The sequence below is a fragment of the Prinia subflava genome, chromosome 1 (genome assembly GCF_021018805.1).
Source record: "Prinia subflava isolate CZ2003 ecotype Zambia chromosome 1, Cam_Psub_1.2, whole genome shotgun sequence".
Taxonomy (NCBI): Eukaryota; Metazoa; Chordata; class Aves; order Passeriformes; family Cisticolidae; genus Prinia; species Prinia subflava.
The window spans coordinates 76861689-76882464 of record NC_086247.1 but is presented as its reverse complement, the minus strand read 5'-3'; the positions used below and the strand labels follow the sequence as shown (position 1 = coordinate 76882464).

Sequence of the window (20776 nt, the reverse complement as noted above, 5' to 3'; positions counted from 1 at the left end):
TATTTTAATTGGAAATGCTTTTGTGGAGTAACCCTCGTGTTGTGGAGATGATTTCATAGTACAGAGAGGAAAGAGAGAAGTGCTCCATGCTCAGGGACATAAATCTCTCATTAATCTAGTAAACATTGTCTTAAGCAGGGATTCCCAGGGGCTCTCTCAGCACAACACGTATTGCAAATAAGCCTTTGAGAGAAGGCTTGATATTTTTCTACTTGGACCAATTTGTACTAAGATGGAAGAATTAAAGAAGACAAACAGTTCTTTAATCTTTACTTTGAAGGGAAAACTGAAATATAAACAACTGACAAAGAAAATGCCATTTTGCTATGCAAAATCCTCCTCTGTGTTTAAAATTCAGCATTAGAAATTAAAAGGCATAAATCAAAGTGTTGTATTTCAAACAATATAGGACATATCTCAAGTAAGGAAGCAGGAACTTCTTTTAGCTTTTACTTCTTTTCAGTTGTTGCCTTACAACTGCAGTTTAAAAGAGAGTTTCAAATGGAAGGCTTTCAATGATTATTAATATGCACATAGTTTACTTCAGATGATATTCTTGCCTGTATTTTTCAGTTGAAGTTTATTGGGTTACACAATGTTTAGCAGGAATAACATATCATTTATTGACCATGAAATCAGCTGAATATCTTTTGTATTTCTTAACTTTTATTCCTGTTAGATGTTGAAACCGACTGACTCAAAATATATCTGCATTTTCTTCACTGATGACAAGTACAAATAGTGATTTCTTCACAATAAAAAAAGTAGCTAATGTTACTAATTTTCCAAACAGTCCACGCATTTCATGCCATCACAAAGAATTTGTGAATGTGCCTTTCTGCAGCATGGTATTGGAATGGCATACCTATGTTGATATTTGGAGAACCTTACTTTTTTTATATTCCACAGCAGTTCCTTATTCTGTGTTTTTCTTACCTAGCAATTTTTTAATTGATTCATGCGTTCATAATTCCAGTTATAAATGCAGTGATTTTTGCTGAGATCTCTATTTGGTATACGTGGAAATGCTTTTACATACACATCGGTAGAGGTAAAAGGAGAGAAGTACAATGGAAAACCTCCTTAATTTTGAACTCCTTATAGCATCATAAACTCATCAAATTTGTCATTTTGTTGTTAGCATTTGCAAGCACTAACATTGAGGGCTCATTTTATCCCAAAAGAATCCTACAACTCCAATTGTTTTGGAAAAATTGAAGTATCAGTGATCCTATACTAGAATACAGAATACCCACTGCTCTTACTTTTAGGAATAAATCACTTCAAATAATATTTTGACTTTGTAGGAAATTTGGATTCTTGGTTTTTTACACAGAGTGAATTATTCCTTTGTTAATAGAGTACAGTATTATTCTAAGGATAGGAAGTGATTAATTTTGTCAATGACTACTGTAAATGAAATTTGTAAGACTGTTCTGCTGCCCGATAAACATATATATAAACATGACAAACAAACAGACCCTTTTGCTACTTCTTTCTTTCTTTGATTAAGAAAGAAAAAAAAAAAAGGGGGGGGGAGTCCACAGTGGTTGTCCCAGTTTTGTTTTGGTTATTCAGATAAGTGTATAGTGCATTGACTGAAGTTGGGCTGAAATTTATATGAGTTGAAAAACTTAAATTTATTAAATTTCCCCCTTTCAAGCCCCCTTCCATACAAGACATAAGTTATGTGCAACACCATAATGTCAATAATTTAGTAGAAAGGATGAAAAATCTCATCAAGCATCATATGCTTACTCCTTTTACAAATAACAAGAAAGGTAGTTTTAAAGGCAAGATAAAGACACAGAAAGAAAAGATACACCTAGTGTGTTAGAAAATATCATCACCTCTGTATCTTGTGTTTTAAGTTAAAAAAAAAGATGTTTTCTACCATACAAGTCTTATTTTCTCGCTATCCAACCCCCTATAGTTTTTGAACTGAGAATGAAAACAGGAAAGTAACACCTTGCATCCTAAGAATTAAAAATAATATCTATCATTCTCTTTCTGCTTTGCTCAGATTCTGCATCAAAATTTAGTAATGACACACTGCAGATACTGAAAAATATTCAGGGCAGTAGAATAAGGATAAAAATGAACGTCTTCTTAAAATAAAGAAATTTCCTTTCTGATTTCACATCACAGTATAGCTGCACAATACCTGGGGCTGTTAATTTCTTCATTGTTGCTTTGTTCTTACTGCGCTCCTCAATAAATGTATTACGTTCTCAAAGCTGTTTCAAAGGGAAAAAAAGAAAAAAGCAAATCCACTAAACTTCTCAGTTTATATAAAAATCACCCTTTCTTATCAAAGAACACGTATTCGTTTTTATTCTAAACAGGAAATTCTTTAAAGTCAGGCTAGGAACAGTGAGGCAGTGGGAAGCTATTTCATGGGGGTTTTTTTACACATCAATCTACTTCCTGGGTTTTCCTTCCCTCCCCCCTCCATCCCCCAATAAATTAAAATTTTACTGTACTAAAGGAAGATTATAATATATTTAATGTATATTTCATAGCACAAGGTGTTATGAACTATAAAATGCTGAAAGTCTCTGTCAAACTTCATAATTTAACTGTAATTTAAATACAAACAAGTTAGATAACTTTATAGCTAAAAATAAACAAAATTGAAAGAAAATGCCTACATTTTTTTGTGGGATAGAGTAATCCTGGACAGACATCTGCCACTGGCTCAGTGTACAGTTTCCTTTCACAGTAACTGATGCTGTCCTTGGGGCCACAGAAGAAAATGTAGATGGGACTGAATTACCATCATTGCAGTGGGCAATCCTCGGTGGGAATGCATCCAGTTTAGTGGCTAGGACAGGGTTTCAAGCAATGAGTGCTGTAAAATAAGTGCTAGAAGGACTAAAACCAAAACCAAATAAAACAAGAACCATCACAGGTATTACAATATTCTTGATTAAGGGAAGTTTTCTAGAACAGATGCATAACCCAAGAAATTCCAGTTTAAGAAATGAACTATGCTAGGTGGAAAATTATCTTGAAAAAAATGACTGGGTTGGCAGAAAGATCATATGAAGAACTATGGCAAGATTTGGGAAGGGTGAAAACATAATAGAAGGGTGCTAGCAGTAATATTACAGTTTTTATATCTTGTGTGCAATAACCATTGATGAAATTTTTAATTTTATATGACTTTATGTGTTTCTATTCTACAGCTGCATTCCAACTCCGACAAAGGTGATGGATCAGTCAAATACATCCTTACTGGAGAAGGGGCGGGGACTATATTTATTATTGATGACACAACTGGAGACATCCATTCAACCAAAAGCCTAGATCGAGAGCAGAAGACACACTATGTACTTCATGCCCAAGCTATTGATAGACGGACAAACAAGCCACTTGAGCCCGAATCTGAGTTCATTATCAAAGTGCAGGATATCAACGACAACGCACCAAAATTTACAGACGGACCATACATTGTTACTGTGCCAGAGATGTCTGAAATGGGTAAGGAGAACAAACTCTGTTATTCAACAATCTTTTCGCAAGTGCAAATGGCACATACTGTTTGTAAACGTTATCATCACATCATTGAGTGTATGATATTGGAGTTAGGAAGAGATGATAAAAGAAATACAGCCACTATGTTAATTGTGACATTCATAGTAAGACAGCAGTATGCACACACATATGCTTGTTGTAAGGGAAGAGTCATTCTTAATCTCGAACGCTTTAACATACCTTCTTTGGCAAATTGTAGTTTCCATTCTAGAAACAAGATGTATTCATATATCCTCATTCAACTGCACACTTTGTGGAATTCTCTGATGTCTACATGAGCAGTCTATACAATTCACAGAATTAATCACAAAGGAACAGTAGTTTCCTAGATTATTTTAGACATATATTTATTTATCAAGTTCATTATAAAGTGAACTGAAGTTCAACAAGGTACCAATATTTGGTTTTCCCTAGTACGTAGATCAGATATTCTTGTTCTTTGAGGTACTGCATTATGCAATCAGTTTTCTTTATTTAATACTTCTCTGGTGCTGAAATTAATTTATAACTTTCCTCTAATAGAGGAATTGCCAACAGAATTTTTTACAAGGACAAAAGTGCAGTATTTCTGTGAGTAATATCATAAATCCAGGACAATGCAAACAGTGCATGGTTGTGTGAATTACTACAGTGAGTGCATTGAGCTTCCAGTAAGAATATTGTGGCTCTTTACAAAACTTCTTCAACTGTCTTTGATAATTCACTGTGGCACAAAGCCTTGCTGTTAGAATTGCAGTTCATTTCCGTATCATCTAAGCTTTTATCTCGGTTATGTCCCATTACACCACAGACTCTCTTAATGAGTAATTCATTTCCTTTAGCAACTGTTTCCAAAAATGCTTAACTCCATCTTTCTCTTTCTTTGGTTTTCTTTGTCTTTAATGGAAACCATTTTAATTGATTATTTCCTTTACCTTTAGAGGCATTTTACTTTCTGCTTATGAGGAAAGATAGTGGAAGAGAGATCAATATTATCTTCAAAATCAAAAGTAGCTAATGTAAATTTTTTTATTTGTCTTAAATTTATGAAAGTTTTCTCTTTTTTTCATCTTCTCAATATTGAGCATTCTTATATAAACGTTAGTCTTAGTTCTGCAGTAATCAGAATCTATTAATCTACATCATACATGTTACTCTTTTCCAAAGAATGATTTGAATAATCTGGGTTGGTATTTTGTGTTATAAAACAGAGTGGATTATGGTAAACTAATGAAGTTTAACTGATAAAATAGAGAATTGATGCTTATGTTTTATAAATCAAATTTTACTGGTTGTACTTGAGGCAAATCATTAAAGTATCTGTTCCACAAAGTTTTTCTGTTGTGTGAATAAACCTGAATTTTCATATCCTCTCATGCAGGCATTCTGTTGTAGGTATACATTATATTTTCATTGAATTTATTATCTCTAGTCTCTTTTTTCTCCTATTGATTTGTTTGTATTTGTTGCATTCTGAAAGCATTTTTATTGTCTTCAATTTCAGGAATACTATCTCTATTACTACTTCCACAGGATACATTCTTTGTGTCAAATGATGGAGATAGCTCTCTCACTTATATTAGTTCTATAATTAGCACAGTTTTTTGACATTTAGCTGTGGAGTCTATATATAACTGAACTGTTGATGTTATTCTGTGAATTTCTCAGGAGGTCACATCAATATTTCTTCTGATTTTTACATTATCATTTAAAGCTCTTTCAAAGTTGCTGTCTCTCTGCAACAGTTCTCACGCTAAGTAGCATTAATTTTGATCTCCATTATTTTGCTTATTCAGCAGCAGGTTCTTGTTTGTCTCCTCAAGATCCTAGGTAATATTTTACCCTCAACTTGAGCTTAATTTAGTTGTAAAAGCTGCAGGACTTTTATGGCTTTTGTTTTTTCAAGTCACTGACAAGTACAGAAAAGGGTTTTTTTAAATTTTTCTGGCAAATATCAGATCACCGTTTTCACTGTGACACAACATAAACATACTATTTATGCTTTGTGTACTATTCTTGGAGAGATGAAAGAAAATATATATTCAATACCTTCAGTGAAACTTTTCTGTAAAATTTGTCTCAAGACCCAAGATTTATATCTGAAATTATTTCTTGTGTAATATGAAAAACTCAGTTACATTGAGATCTCTGTGGTCTGTTTTAAGGTTTATGAAAGTCATCTTTATGTAAATTAAAATAAAATAAGAATATTTTTCAATCAGTAAAAGACTTCCATATATGTTAACTGTAGCTGCAAAATGAGTGAAACACTCCATGTTAGATTTTTAGTGCTGAGGTAATTTAGAGGTGAAACTAGATGACCTGTTGATGTCCCTTCCAACCCTAACCACTCTGGGATTCTCTGATAACAACAGTATTCCAAATAAATTCTATTTAAGAAATCAATGAGCACCGTAGATGTTTCTGAACTTCTTTTGAGTGTATTCCAATGTGAAGTAATCATCATTTCAAATAATCTGGAAGACAATGTTGTTCATAAATAAGATTTTTATTAGAAGTGCCTATTTAATTTCCTGTGTTGTGAAACTAAATCACATTTTGTTGACTTATTAGTGTTTTCAGACAGTACTAAGAATTATTTTAATTAGGCAGAGAATCCCTGTGTTTATTAAACTTCACATTTTTATCATTTCTTTTCAGTTTTTTGTTCAATATTGATTCATTTGAGATTTAATAGTACAGGCAACTGTGCAAAGTGATGCATAAAACTTTGCATTCTCAATAGACATTTTATGGAACTGCCTCATTAAACATTAAAAATTTGTCTTCAGAGAGAAAAAATGCAATATTGCCTTTCACCTTTTCTTTGAGATATAACGTCACAAAATTTTCTTGTGAACTATATATAAAAAAAAGAAAAAACAAATGGAGATATTTTGAAGTAAAAAATAAAATTTAGTTTCCCAATTAAATAATCTTTTTTTTTACCAGAAAATAAAGACAAAGCTTACAAAGTGGTATTCAGAGCATAGAGACATGTTTTACAGCTCTTTATAAAGCATTAACTAAGAAAACAGAATGCTCCAATTGTAATCTCTGAAATGTAGTGAGAAAGCATATGAAATGGTAGTTGTACTCTGGATAAGCAGAGACTCATGTTGGGGAAAAAAAGTTGTTTTTATTGCCTAACTGGAGTGACAAAGTTCTTTTATAACACAACTCAGTTTTTCTTTATAGGAACTTTCACATTAAGCTAGTAAAGAAAGAATGGAAGGTGTGGGTCTGATATTCATATCTTTTTGTGGTGTTCAGAGAAATTAGACCCTTATCTTTTGTATCTGATCACTTTTTTTTTTTTAATTTTTAACATTTAAAATAGCAAGAGAGCAGTACTGTGTAATTCTCCATCTAAATCTTTCATTACACCTAGTACAACAACAAAAAATGATGTTCATCTAAATGATAGAAATATGTTCAGAATTGTGATTTACCCGTCATGCAGATGAGCCTGAATGATGCTAACTTTGAAAGGAGTCATTGGAAGGGAAAAGTACCCTCTTTGCCTTTTTTTTTGTTTTGTTTTGGTTTGGTTTGGTTTGGTTTGGTTTTTTTTGTTGCAAGGCATTCTAACCTGCAGCTTTCACAAGCTGCCTTTCCTAGGTGCTCAGCAAATCAGGCAAGAGTCAGGCAAAAGGCTGGTGTGGGGATATCTTATAAAATACTGAGCATGCTTGTGTGAGATAACGAAGTTGTTAAGCTTCTGAAGCTTAACTCCACATGAAGCTAAACTGAAAGAGAGTTTGAGAGGTAGGGTGGGAGATTGAGTTAAAATTTGTGATTCTTAGGGTTCTTTTAGGCAGAAAGAGAACATTTTGCCACTATTCAGTAGTAAATTGCTATTATTGGGTGTTTCTTGGGAGAGAGATACAGTTGTATTAGAAAATGACTGAGGCAATTTTTTTGGATACAATGGCATTCCATTCATGCTAAAATGACCCATCAGCTGCTTATGTGAGATGCTGCCTTTCACAGGCTCTGTTTCTTTTCACTCACATCAGTGAGTTATACAAGCACTAAGATTCTTTTAAAATAAGGAGAGAGAAGAAAGTCTTCAAAGAAGGGAGAATTATGAAATCACACTGTTTCTGATTTTTCCTTCTGAAATAGCCAAGATATGTTTATCATGTTCAAGACACATCTTGATTTCCTAGTGTTCTGGGGAAATGTGCTAATGGAAACTCACACTCTTGGTAACTGTTTTCCTGGAAAATGGAAAAGCTATAGACAAAAAGGTATAGAGGTTGCCCAGCATTCTGGATAGTAAACTCTGGTAGGTGACTGACTATACCAATGGAATGGATATGGGTTGGGGTTTTTTTGTAGCTACAAAATAAAATCATTGTGCATCTATAACCTATTAATCTTTAGTGATTCCACAAGGTTGAACTATACAAGTTCCTCTCAAGCCAGAAATTACTTGCAAACTGGGCTACAGAAATATATCATTACAGCATTTCAATGTCATGGACTAACAGGGGGAAATGTCTGCTTCTGGAAGTGACCTCTTATTCTGTGTTTAGATAGCAAATAAATAGGGCTGAACTGAGTCCTAGAACATTTGCAGAAAAAAATACACAAACTTTAATTCACATTTGTTTAGTTTTTCACATGAACACAAATACAGTAGTTTAGTTACTTTTAACATTAATATCTGAATAATTATGAACATACAACTAGCTCCAGCTTGATTTTATTACAATAGTCAACTTCAAAGTCATCCAGGCATCCTTATACTTGTTTTGTTAATATGTTTATCTACGAGACTGTACACACTTGAGCTTTTCAGAGTCCAGAAAACACTGTATTTAAAAATGCAGACACAATTGTATGAAGTTTTACTAAATCTCCAATAGAGATACAAACAGCAGCTCTAAGTGTCCAAGTTAGTGTGGCACAAATGAATGAAGAGTGTCTCAAAGAGGTTAGAAACCAAATCTATGAAGGTTTTCATGCTTAATTTGCTGGACCTGAGTGAGGCTCCATGACTTTACATATTTCTAATTCAAGTGTACACTGAGGGTGTGCAAATTAACAAATGTTTCTGTGCAAAAGAAATTGATTAAGAAGCTGAATAACTGGAACTGAGAAACTGATGTCCATGCCATATGTATTTGTGAAATCTTATTTTAGATTAGCTCTTGCCTGGTCTCTGAGACTGCGTGCCTATTAGCAGTCAGAATAAATCAGATGTGCTGCCAAAGCACTTCTCCTGGTTTAGTTGCGTCTGAAGGAGTCTAGTTAGCACGCTCTGAAATGGTTCTGTAAGGCAAATCAAAATGCAACAAGTGAAGGAGATCAAGAGTTTCAATCCAAAAGCATACTTCTCCTCTCCACTAAATGTGAAATTGAACATCCCAGAGTGGACACAATACCTCAGTGGTTAATTTAGATGAGAATCTGCTTTCAGATGCAGATGCATGAGAGCAGCCTGTTCTGTTGTTATTATGGTATTTTAATGCTGGACCAGGGAGACTGTAAAAAGTGGTGTCTGCATAAAGATAAACAAATATAATGAAGTCTGAGCCTTTTTTAACTTGTAATCTTACACTTACTAATTTCTTACAGGAAGTGTTTGGCAGTGATAGCAAAGACTCATCTTACATGCCTTGAAAAATACACTGAAATGAAAAAATCACTTCTCCCCATTCTATCTACTTATGCATTTTATTTTCTCAAAAGTGTTGCTCATAACTTATCCCACCTAGTGATATGCTAGAAAATGTGATTTTATTCTTCTAGTGTTTTTTTATTACTAGCATAAAAATAATTGTCTTTTGAACTGATCTTTCTAAATTGCATCCTCAACAAGGTTCTAGTACTCATTTCATTTTCAGATCTTTGATGCCCTCCAATAGCTAGACTTTTTTTATTCATTTAGCAACTTTTATTCATTTAGAGGCATTTGTACTAGTGATTTTAAAATCTTCAACATTAATTTGTATTGTGGATGAAGATAATCCTGAAGTCCATAAATCTGTGTTATTTAGAAGTCAATATCCAAGTTTGTGATCTATGTCTGTGAACATACGTAAATATGCACGCCATGTAGTTACTATTTATGTTTGCATCTCTGTAGTTTCTCTTTAAGTTTGATGGTATGTCATCAATTCAAACATACATATATAACGGTAATTTATTTTTCAAATGAGTGTAACTATTTTTCCTTGAAAAATGCTATAATGATGGTGGATAGAGAAAATGCTAATAATCTCTCAGTTTTAGAATGTGAGGAGTTTAGAGGGTTTTCTTAATGTATTTGAAAATATTTGTCAGAAAATTTTATATATTGCAAGTTAATGTTTACTTTCCTGCATATACAGGTACATCTGTTCTCCAGGTGACAGCCACAGATGCAGATGACCCCACATATGGAAACAGTGCCAGAGTAGTGTACAGTATTCTTCAGGGACAGCCATATTTTTCTGTTGACCCCAAAACAGGTGGGTATTTTATATTTCTGTTGATATGATTTAGCTAATATTTTGCGGTTAATTACATCTGATAGGTGAAATGCAACATACACAGCGCACATATGACTTTTTTTCTAATTGCTTTTGTAGGCTACTTCTTGCTTTAGCACTATGAAATTTATAAGTTGCTATGTTTTGCTGAGTACTAAAATGAGCCTGCCGTGTACAGAATTAATTTTGCATTGTGTCGTGATGTGAACCATTCAGCCAAACTGGAATAGCATTCTTTCATCTTTTTAAGACTCTGTTTAGGAAGTGACTCAAGTATGCCTAACACATTATGGTTTTCAATGCTTTGTTTTGCCTGAAGGATAGGCTTGGGAGGATTATTGGATGTGTGCTTCAGCACATATACCAAAATAAATTGTTATAATTTGTGTTTTTATAAAACTGAAGGATTGCCATTTAACTGAAAATTCATTCTATGATTTGAGACGTAGAATGAATGGAAATATTTATGCTTAAACTCTATGCATCATGCTTTTTTAATTCTTTTCCACAAAGTATAAGTTATGGATAAAGTATCCAAACTGTTTCATTTAAAGAGAGGCAAAATCTCTTTTGGTGATGGGAGTTGTTATTAGAGTGTGATATTTTGAAGAACATTATTATGGTAATGATATTAACATGATTATACATTTTTAGTGTTTATTTAAAAGTCCTCAATAATTGGCAAATACAATTTAAGAAAATATATTTTTTTATAATTTTAACTGTTTTTCCCTTTCTATATCAAAGCTTTAATACTGAGGGGGAAAAATGAATCACACTGGACAGTATATTTTTCCCTAGTTAACTGTAAGGAGTAATAATAACTTTTTAAGTGTGCTGAAGTGAAATAAGTGTAGTGTAAATAGTTTTCATTTTATTTTTTTGGCATTTAAGTTTCTTGGCTTGTGTACACTGAACTCTGTGGTACTTGGAGGTGCAACTGGTTTCATTACATGAGAGCTTTGAGGTTAGTGCTGCTTTGATTAGGAGACCAAACTCCACAACCCTTGGAGGAAGGTCTGTCTCAGCCTAAAATGTTCTATGAATTTTTGAGCTTATGTTAGAAAGGCTTGGAATGGAAAATCAGTGGTACAGTCCTCCTGCTTCCCTTGTCCTTATGGTACTTAGAAATATAACCCTAGTTCATATTTCTAAAACTGCTCAGGCACACTGAGGCAGTGGCTTGCATTTTTATTTTCATAATGGTGTAGACCTTGTAGTCTAGAGCTGCTGTTTAGCAGGGAAGAATCATAATGGATATTCTCTGCATCAAGTCTGTATCACACAAGAAATAGTATTGTTATAATGAAACAACAGATGGTAGTGTATTTTCCCTCCTCAAGCCTTAGGCTTTGACAGGGATTTAATAACACTTTATGAACTTAAAGTCTTTTTGATATTTGCCTGGAATATGAAAATTATTCTGATACCATAGTCTATGAAAATGCAAAAATGAGGTAAATAGTGCAACAGTGAGAAAACAGTAGAAAGCTTTTTGCTTTTATAAGTTGCCTTTTTATAGTTGTAGAATAGCAGTTAATTTAATTTGGTATGATAAAATGGGAAGAAGAAGAATATTGGAAGAGATGGGAAAGTCTTGAAGAATAATTTTTCACTATGAGATTTCACTTTGAATTTTTGGGGTTTAAGACCAATTTTTAAAAATATCACTCTTCTGAATTTGCAAGTATTTCTGTGACCTACTTTTCCTAATACCTCAATTGTTCAATTCCAACTCAACTATACTTTATCTGGAAGTCTTCTAAATTTACACTTATATACAAAAGCTTCCTTTACAACAAAGGAGGTATAAAAGAGGGAAAAAAGGGAAAGTGAAAGGTCCCGACATTCATTACCGAATGCTGTTTATGAAGCATAAGGGTCTTGTATCATGATCACTAAATTTTCTTGAAGCTATCAGAAACAGATATCAAGCTCTAGTGTGAATACTCATCTTAAAATCTGCTACTTCTAGTTTAGTACTTCCTATACATAGTTTTAAACAACTTAATATCTGAAGACTTTAACATTTTGGATTTTTAAAAGCTTAGGTTAGAATAATTTAAATAAGATTATAGAATAAGGCTATAGAAATCATAAATTTAAAGTATAAGGGAACAGCACCAAATTACAAACTCTGAAGTAGGAAAATGTGTTCTTGGCAGAAGAACAGCTTTGTCAGCTTATCTGTGGCTCTTCTCCACACAGTAAGAGTGAGGCAGAGGTGCAGTACAGGGAGAGTAAAACAGCTTGTCCTAAATAGACTGGAGCCTGAGCTTCTCCTAGGGTTGACCCAGGGCAGCCTCAGCCGTATGGGCCAGGGCTGAAACTCATCATGAGGAATAAAAAGGAGACACTGCCCTGATCACCCTTCAGACAGAGAAAGCTACTGCCTACAGGGCTATGGGACATATTATGAGATGCAGATAAGAATGGGATAGTGTAGACTTATTTTTGGATATCTAGAGGGAGGACCACAGGCAGGGAAAGGGATGATTGAGATGGAGTGGGGAGAGAAAAGCAAGAGAAAATGGAGAGGTAAGAGGATAAAAGGGGCCAGCCACATGCAAACAGGCTTTCCTTGGCCACTGTTATCTGGTGATGCCCTGTCCTGGATCAGCAGTCTGTTCTGTGTTTTATTATGCTCCATTTGTCGCTCCATTTATCACTCCATTTCCCGAGTAAAAGGTCTCTCTCGTATGCATGTGTGCGTGGAGACTTAAGTGCTAGCAGCTGGAGCAGGACAATGAGTCAAAGGGCTCTGTGTGTCTGATGCCAGCAAACTGGGACGTGCAGACTCTCTGTGTATTACATGAGTGTCTATGCCAGTATAGTTTTACTGCAGGGTCTCAGGCTAGAGTAGCCAGCAAGCTGGATAAGTGGTTTGGGTGTTGGATATCCATTTGGCCAAAAGTCCAGACCAGAAAGCTCGGGAGTCAGTTGTTGGAGGAGCCAAGGCCAGTCCAGAGCAACTGTATGGTATGTGGTTTGAGAGCCCTGTTTGTAGCTGTGTACCTCTGTGCCTGAGGCAAGGGGAGACCAGGGAGCCAAGGAGCCAGGAGCCAGCTGGATGGCATTGGGAACCGAGGGCCCAAGGGGTCCAGGTACTGCTACTGGACGTACTCTGTGTGAAAGGCTGTGGGGCATCAGTAAGCGTGCTGGGTTGAGTGGAGATGTGTGACTACGCCAGGATAAAAATGGGGTCTGTACCTGGAGCTGGAGGGCAGCTGCAGGCCCCTGAGTTGAATGCCCAGATGGCACCAATTGCAAAGTCCAGGTGTTGGCTACTGGATAGACCAAGTACGGCAAGTTACAGGAGCCATCCATGCTGAGTTTGTGAGTATATTTCCAATTACAAATCATCCTTCCTTCTAGTCAGCTGGAGAAGAATGAGGCTGTTTGTGCTGTTTGTGTTTGAGTGCTGAGCTGTCCTATTTGTGTGTCACCCGTTGCGTGTTGCATCTGTGTTTGTGCCTTGTGGAAACACTGCTTGACCTCACATTGCTTCTAAATCATGGATTAAAAATAGGGAGGTGCAGTAACCTCATCTCTATCAGGCTACCAACAATCTAGTTTATCAGTTGATTGACTCTAGGACCTGTGTTTTGTTTTGTTTTCCTCTGGGGAAAAAATGTGAATTCTCTGCATAGAAATTTGATGCAACTATGTAATTTTGGCTGTGAATGTCAAAACTATTTTCCATGCATAACCTAAAGTTTTAAGACTTTCAAAATCCTTTGATACTGAACAGCTTTCTATGAATTGCTCTGTATTTTTGTTTATTAATTTCCTTTGGTAATTAGCTGTGGAGTGTAATAGTAACTAGTTATGTAACTAATAATTACCTGCAATAACCTCTACTGATTACTACTTGTTTTCCTCCTCAACTGCAGCAAAACACTGCTGAAATTTTATAAACAAGAATGTACTAATAAGGCTGGCAAAAGAGAGGAAAGGAGTCAATGTCTAGATCTTATGTATATTTCCAAAGGTTATACATTTCGTAAGTTTTCTTAAATCAAAATATTCAGGGAATCCCAGAAAACATGAAATGCTTATATTTTTAGAATATCATTAACTTCTCTGTAAACAGAAAATAAAACAAAAAGCAAAATTAGAGAACAGTAGAGCAAATATTTTATTCAGATACTTATTGTTTTAATATGGTTCTCCCTTCTGCTGCTCCTACTTTTTCACATATACATCCCTCCCACTACCTGTCTTCTAATTTTGAGCATGTTTTGAGATGCCCAAATATACATTAAGTCTTTTCCTGCAGTTTGAACTGCAAGTTCAATATTCCACCTCTCCCAAACCATGAGATCTTTTCATCCATAACCTTGACCCAGGGTCAATCTTTGCTTGTTCTTTGCTTATGTCAAGTGTGGCTCATCAAACAGCAGCCACCAACATTTGGCTGGTAACCCAACCCCAGGAGCTCTTTTGTTTTCTGAGGAAACCTCAAATTAGACTATGTGCTTTTGTTGCAGATATAGCAGCCCACTTTCTATTGATATGTGCTTTGGGAATGGAAGTGAAACCTGTAGTCCAATTCCACTGCTTACGTGGCAAATACTATCTGGACTGTGTTAGTTCCACACAGCCCTTCCCAGGTACATCTGTCTTTCTGAACCAAATATACAGAGTGAAGGAATCTGTAGGGCATATGTCTTTTCAAATCAGCAGTAGTGCTGCAACTGTTATAAAATAAGAGATTAAACCTTCATTCATTGCAGTTTTGAATTTCAGTGTAGACGTTGGCAGGACAAGAAACTCGTTTGTCATTGAATTCAATGTGGAAAAAACCTCACATATTTGTATTTGTATTTATAATGTTCTGCTGTTGCAGCAACAATATTACAAATACCTTAGTAATGTATAAGATTGTTTTTTGTTTTACTTTAAGATATTAAATAGTAAAAAAACATATATTTCTATTTATCAAAGAATGTCACTGCAAATTAATCCAGACTAACCACAAAGTGTGAGATGAATGTCAGTCTCCTTCTGCTTTCTGTCTACCCAAGATATGAACAGTAGCTTCAAGGATCCCTACAAGAAATTCACTGATTATCTGGTTTAGTTCCTGACTGAGGGCACAATACAAATGGTAAATAAACATAGTCAGTGGCTGAATAGATGCTTCCAAACATAGAGATGAGCCTCATAAACACCAATTACCCACCCTGTAAGTTCCAGACTTTTGTCCACATCTGTAACTATTATTATACATTTTTAAAAGTTCTTGGCCATAATTCATATGGGAATAGCAGATTTTGTGGCATTATAATAATTAGAGTGCAATTTTAGGGTTGTATGTGTACTCCTCTGCAAAACAAGAAAAATATATTGTTTATCAAGTTTTATCAACTGTATTTTAAATGTTAATATTGCTAAATAAGGAAGAATACTTAAAAATATAATTAATTATTCTATTAAAATAAAGTTCTTTTAGTGGTGAGATATTAATTATTAATTTAATGAATTAAGGTCTACTGCATCTCCTTATAATAGACAAGATAATTTATATTGATATAAAGACAAATTGAATGAACTTCTCAGTTCAAAAAGAGGAGCACTCTTTTCATGGTTTAGTAGAACAGCCTGTCATGTTGTTCCATATAAGAATCTACTGTCCTAAGTGAAATAATTATAAGATATACCATGACCCTGTGTCCCTGCATACATAGAAAATCATATCAGATAGAAGATAATGTCAGAAATCAATTTCTGTCAATTTCTTGGACAAGCATCCTTATTTTTCCTATTAAGAATTCTTACTTCTTTTAGTCGAAATATCTTTCTTAGTGACATCTGTTTAAAATGAGCAACTTTACTGGGATTAGTGATTCCCTGCTGAAATACAGGTTAGTTCATATTGGATTGCTAAGAGAATATGAAAATGAAAAGTGTTTAGCCATCTCCCTGTTTTTTGCTCAGAGGTTCCAATATTATTTAAATGACCTCACAGTACTATAGCAATATCTTACATAAATCAAATGCTTCTGCTCTGAAAGAATACCTTATGACAACCCCTAAAATCCACAACTAAGACACCACAGGCAGTTCCCAGATTCCTGTAGTGGTCTTAAAGTCAACTTAACTTCCTCTATCAGAGTTTTTGCACATGGGCTTTTAAACTGTAATTGGACACCGTGTATGTTAAGGACAATGAAGCAGGTGAAAGGTCTGAAGCACAAGTCTTACGAGGAGCAGCTGAGGGAGACGATGTCCTGTCTGGAGAAAAGGAGGCTGAGAAGAAATCTTATTGGTCTCTACAACTGTCTGAAAGGAGGCAGAATACAGCAAGGTGGAGGTCTATCTCACAAGTAACAAGTCATAGGAGAAGAGAAAATGGCCACAAAGTGGCCAGGCAAGGTTTTGGTTAGATATTAGGAAAAATTTTTTCACAAAAAAGGTTGTCAAGCATAAAATTTCGCTTATGATACGTTCTGCTTGAGCTAGATAAGGAAATATCTGTGATGCAGCTTCAGAATTTTACATGTGCAGAACACTTATTTATAGCTGTTGATGAAAATTCCAACTTAATTATATGTGATTGGTTTCTACTCATTAATAAGGGGAGGTCAGAGTGAAGAATCAGTTCAAAAGTTTAGTTATTTTAATGAGTGATACATTTTTCTAAAAGTGTGTAGGATTAACATAACTTGATTTTGTGCATGGGAACTGAAATTTCATCTTGAAGTTCTAAGAACTGTATTTCATATTCAGGTTTTCATGTTTGATTTCCCTTAAGGAATTTCTGAAATGTTGTAACAGAAATTACATCTCTAGTGTAGACGTTTTCCAATGTGTACACTTCACTGACAAGAGGATCACTAGGAATTCAAAATCAAAATTTGAAAGAGTCTTACACTGTTCTTCTAATTCCACCAGGTACTGTACAGTGCACTCCTCTATTCTTGAAGGAGTGCTTCATCTAAAAATATTGTCATGAACACTTGTGTGAGAGTGTCATCTGTCAACTCTCAGCCAAGAGTAAATATTGTAATGTCTATAGGTTTCAGTTTTAAGTAAATATTGGATTTTCTACACCTACAGTTTTGACACTTTAGAAAAAACTTCTCTGAACAATGGACTTAATTGTCACAGTTGTCTTTTGTGTTCAAGATACTAATATCCTCCTACAGTTTTCCCAAGAGTCATTCAAAGAATAACTCAGACCATGAGACAGGCAGAAAAATCTACTGTTTCTTTTAGACTTTTTGGGGCTCCATTATGGTACAGTTAGAGACTTTGAGAGCACTAGTACAACTAAAAGCCTTTTTGCTTAGACCTTTTCTTCCATTATCACAGAAATGAAGACAGTCCTTCGCTAATCAAAAGTGTACAAAGAGGAGGAGAAAAATGTTCTGTTCAAACTAGCTCAGTTTCTCTTAGGGTAACTGATATTTGCTGGTACATCATCCCTCTCAGGTATCCTTATGCAATTGTCCGCATCCACCTCCAGGAAACTTTGTGGTGTACTTGCTGGAGCAGGTTTTGCAGGGCACGAGACAGATTGGTCACTCATCAGGAACAGTGTTCTGGCACTGTATTTTCTTTGCTTGATACCTACCAACACTTTCTCTCCCAGCATCCATCATACAGTTAAAAGGACAGGCATAGGAGGCAGACAATCTGGGGAAAAGAGATTGCCTGATGTTCTAACCCTGGTTTTCTTCTCCTGTGAGATGAACCATGTGTTTTTGGAGATTGAGTTCAGAAAAAGGGAAGAAACTATTCCTTGTTTTTTTCCTCTCTTATTTGTTTCTGTGTTTGTTATTCTTTCCTCATCTGGTGGTGTGAACACTACTGTGGCAAATATTTGCTGCTCTTCCACCACAAGTCGTTCTCATATGAGAGCAGTGAGACACACGTGATCGCATAGGATAGATTCTGTTGCCACATCCTTTATGGTCTTTCTCTTAGATATAAAATGGTGAACTCTGTTCACCATTTAAAGTCTTTGCTTTTACCTTCTATTAGACATTGGAAAAGGTTTCTAATCTTAATGTTTATTAGGCTTGGCTTTTCATACTTCTAGATATTCACATCTTTTCAGAGGTACTGAAGGCTGTAAGGAGTTTGCTCTGTTTTAAAGGTGTAAATTGCCATGCTGTATCTATTAGAAAAGTTAAAGATCTTGATATGAAGAAAGCATTACATTGCAAGTGCCTGTAAAATGTCTGTTTTTCCCAAGTAGAATTATTTTTATAAACACTTTTATCTCTGTGTCTTTGAACTTTACACGAGGAAGATATGAACCAATAATTTAATTTCTGGGGTTTTTTAAACAAGGAAGGCTCATCCATTCAAACAAAGTATGAAAATTACATGTGTGATAAAATGTGTTTAACTTTAGGGAAAGAGAATGAATAAGATTTTGCCCTAAAGCAAATAATACATTACTGTAATTTTTAACTCAACTGGGATGAGAACCAGGACACTAACTCAGAAGATTAATGCACTGGACTGTTTAAAGGCTCTGCCCCAAAGGACCAGTTCACATGCTGACAATAGCTTTACAGATCAGTCTTTATTGCTGAGAAATAAATGGGTGTCCTTTTTCTAGACACAAGGGTTTATTATTTTCAGCTTTATTTCTAGAAGAAAGAATCACTAAGACATTGAAAAAAAAATTCCCCCCACACACCTTTAAACTCTTGGATAAGGAACTGAAATTAATATAGAACCAGGCATTAGGTTGAACTTCACAGGAGTGTCCTAATTCATCCTTATCTCTCCTTCTTGATCCATATTTCCCTTTTCCAGCTTAATTCTCCCTTTTGAAAACTGTTGTGGATATTGCTATAGTCGAGGATAATAATTTCAGAAATGCAGTTAAATGTGTCAATGAAATTTTGCAGTGGCAGTGCAAAAGAGGCAAAGTGTCACCAAGGTTCTGTTTCTGGGGCTGTTATCCATTGGTTTGGTAATGTTAAACTGCCTGCTTATGGTTGGTGATACACTGGTTATATATATTTTTAAAGGTGTTCATTTGTTGGGTTTTTTTCATATATATTGTGTTAATAATATTATTACTTCAATATTAAGCTTCAGTAAGGTCACATTTTTTACCTTTCATATTTTGATTTTTTTACTAATTCTCATTGGAGTGGACAAGACAAGTAGTGGAAGACGTGAAAGGGAAAATACAAATATAGAACTGGTTGAGGGAATCGTTTTCTTTTACATAATTTTTATTAATACATTTATTTTATTTTTTTTAATGTTCAAAAATCCTGTGATTTAAAAAAGTAGCTACTCTCAGAATTCATGAATAATCGACATTAGATCAACAAATATGGATGCACCTGGTTTTCCATCAGTCTCATATCTTAGAATAACCCATACGTTCTCAGTTACAGTTTGAATAAATGTGTCTGATAACATCTTGCCTTGTAATAAACCATACAGAACAAAAACCTAGTATGATGACAATTATTTGCCAAAGATTATGTATAAAGAAAATAGTCGTCAAGAATTCTTTACCAGCAAAAATAATCCATATGCAGTTAAGATTCCTCCCAAGAAAAACTGAACAAAAACTTCATAAAATTAACACAGCTTTCATATCTGGCCATCTACATGAACAAAGAAGCACAACATATATGTATAAACCAGTTTTTACACCAGTTTTACAGTGATAATAACCAAGATGACATTTGGGGACTGTTGTAATTCAGTTCTGACAAGAGGGGGAAAAAGAAATTAATTTCAGAAAACACCAAGAAACTTGTCATCTATCCAGGACATTCAACATTTGCCAGCTGTATGACAGCATTTGTCTTCCCTTGAACATTCAGCTTTGCCACAGTCACACCATCAGTGCCTGTGTGAGTGGGGAGTGCAAAGCCTTGCAATAAAGTTAGTCCATTTCCCTTAGGTGGTGTCCATCTCCTCTGAATGTGCTCCCGAGTGTGTTTTCGTTCCCTTGCCAACTATGTGAAGCCCAGGAGCAGCAGCAGAAGCAGTACAACTAGGCTTTCCCTGGTCTCTGTGCATGAAGATAGGCTCTGTTCAAACACAGTAACCAACCAGCAAATGCACTTCATATCTTTGTATCTGCCTTTATGAGTTGCAATCATATTTCTAAATTTAAAATTTAGGTGAAACTATAATCAGATTTCCTGAGACTCTGTAACTGTAGTTGCAGTAGAAGATTCTGTTTAATTATATTTTATGGGGTTTTTGTTTGTTTGTTTGGGGGTTTTTTGTGGGTTTTTTTACTTATCTTTGCTTACACCTACATTCCATGACTTGATTTGTGAATGATAGTAAGGTTGGTTGTTTGGTTTGGTTTTTTCTCCCCCAGGAGTTAGATTAGTCAGCATGTGTCAGCCTGGCTGAGCTGGTCTGTCCCTGTCTCCTGGTCCTTGCCCCCAAGGAGGTGCCAAGGCCTGGGACTGGGGCTGCTCCAGTGCCCCTGCCTGGAAGCAGAACAGGCTGTCACTGCCAGGCCCTGCCACCGCCTGGCACCTGGCACCTGCCTGGCCCCTAGAAGCTGCCAGCCTCTCTGGTGCCTTGACAGTCACAAGGGCTTTGGTCAACAAAGTTCTGTAAGGTGGATGTTTTTCTTCACGTTTTAAAAACTATTTGCAAACCCATCCCTTGTTAAAAAAACCCAAACCAAACCAAACAAAAAACCACCAGAGCTTCTCAAATTTGCAGTCAGTACATTCCTTATGCAATATTTTAAGCATTAAATAAAGCCTCTGAAAATTCTCACTCTACAAGAGGCAGAAGCAGATCTGTGTTCACGGCAGTGTTCACTG

The 20776-nt window shown here is 35.3% G+C and overlaps 1 protein-coding gene across 1 annotated transcript in view; it reads left to right on the top strand.

Moving 5' to 3' along the window:
• The window catches only part of CDH18 (cadherin 18), a 162444-nt gene that overhangs the window by 33039 nt on the left and 108629 nt on the right, over window positions 1-20776 (top strand). Inside the window, exons 2-3 of the mRNA XM_063400407.1 lie at window positions 3189-3483; window positions 9858-9977. Coding sequence (XP_063256477.1) covers window positions 3189-3483; window positions 9858-9977 — 415 coding nt within the window. The remainder of the gene's footprint in view (window positions 1-3188; window positions 3484-9857; window positions 9978-20776) is intronic.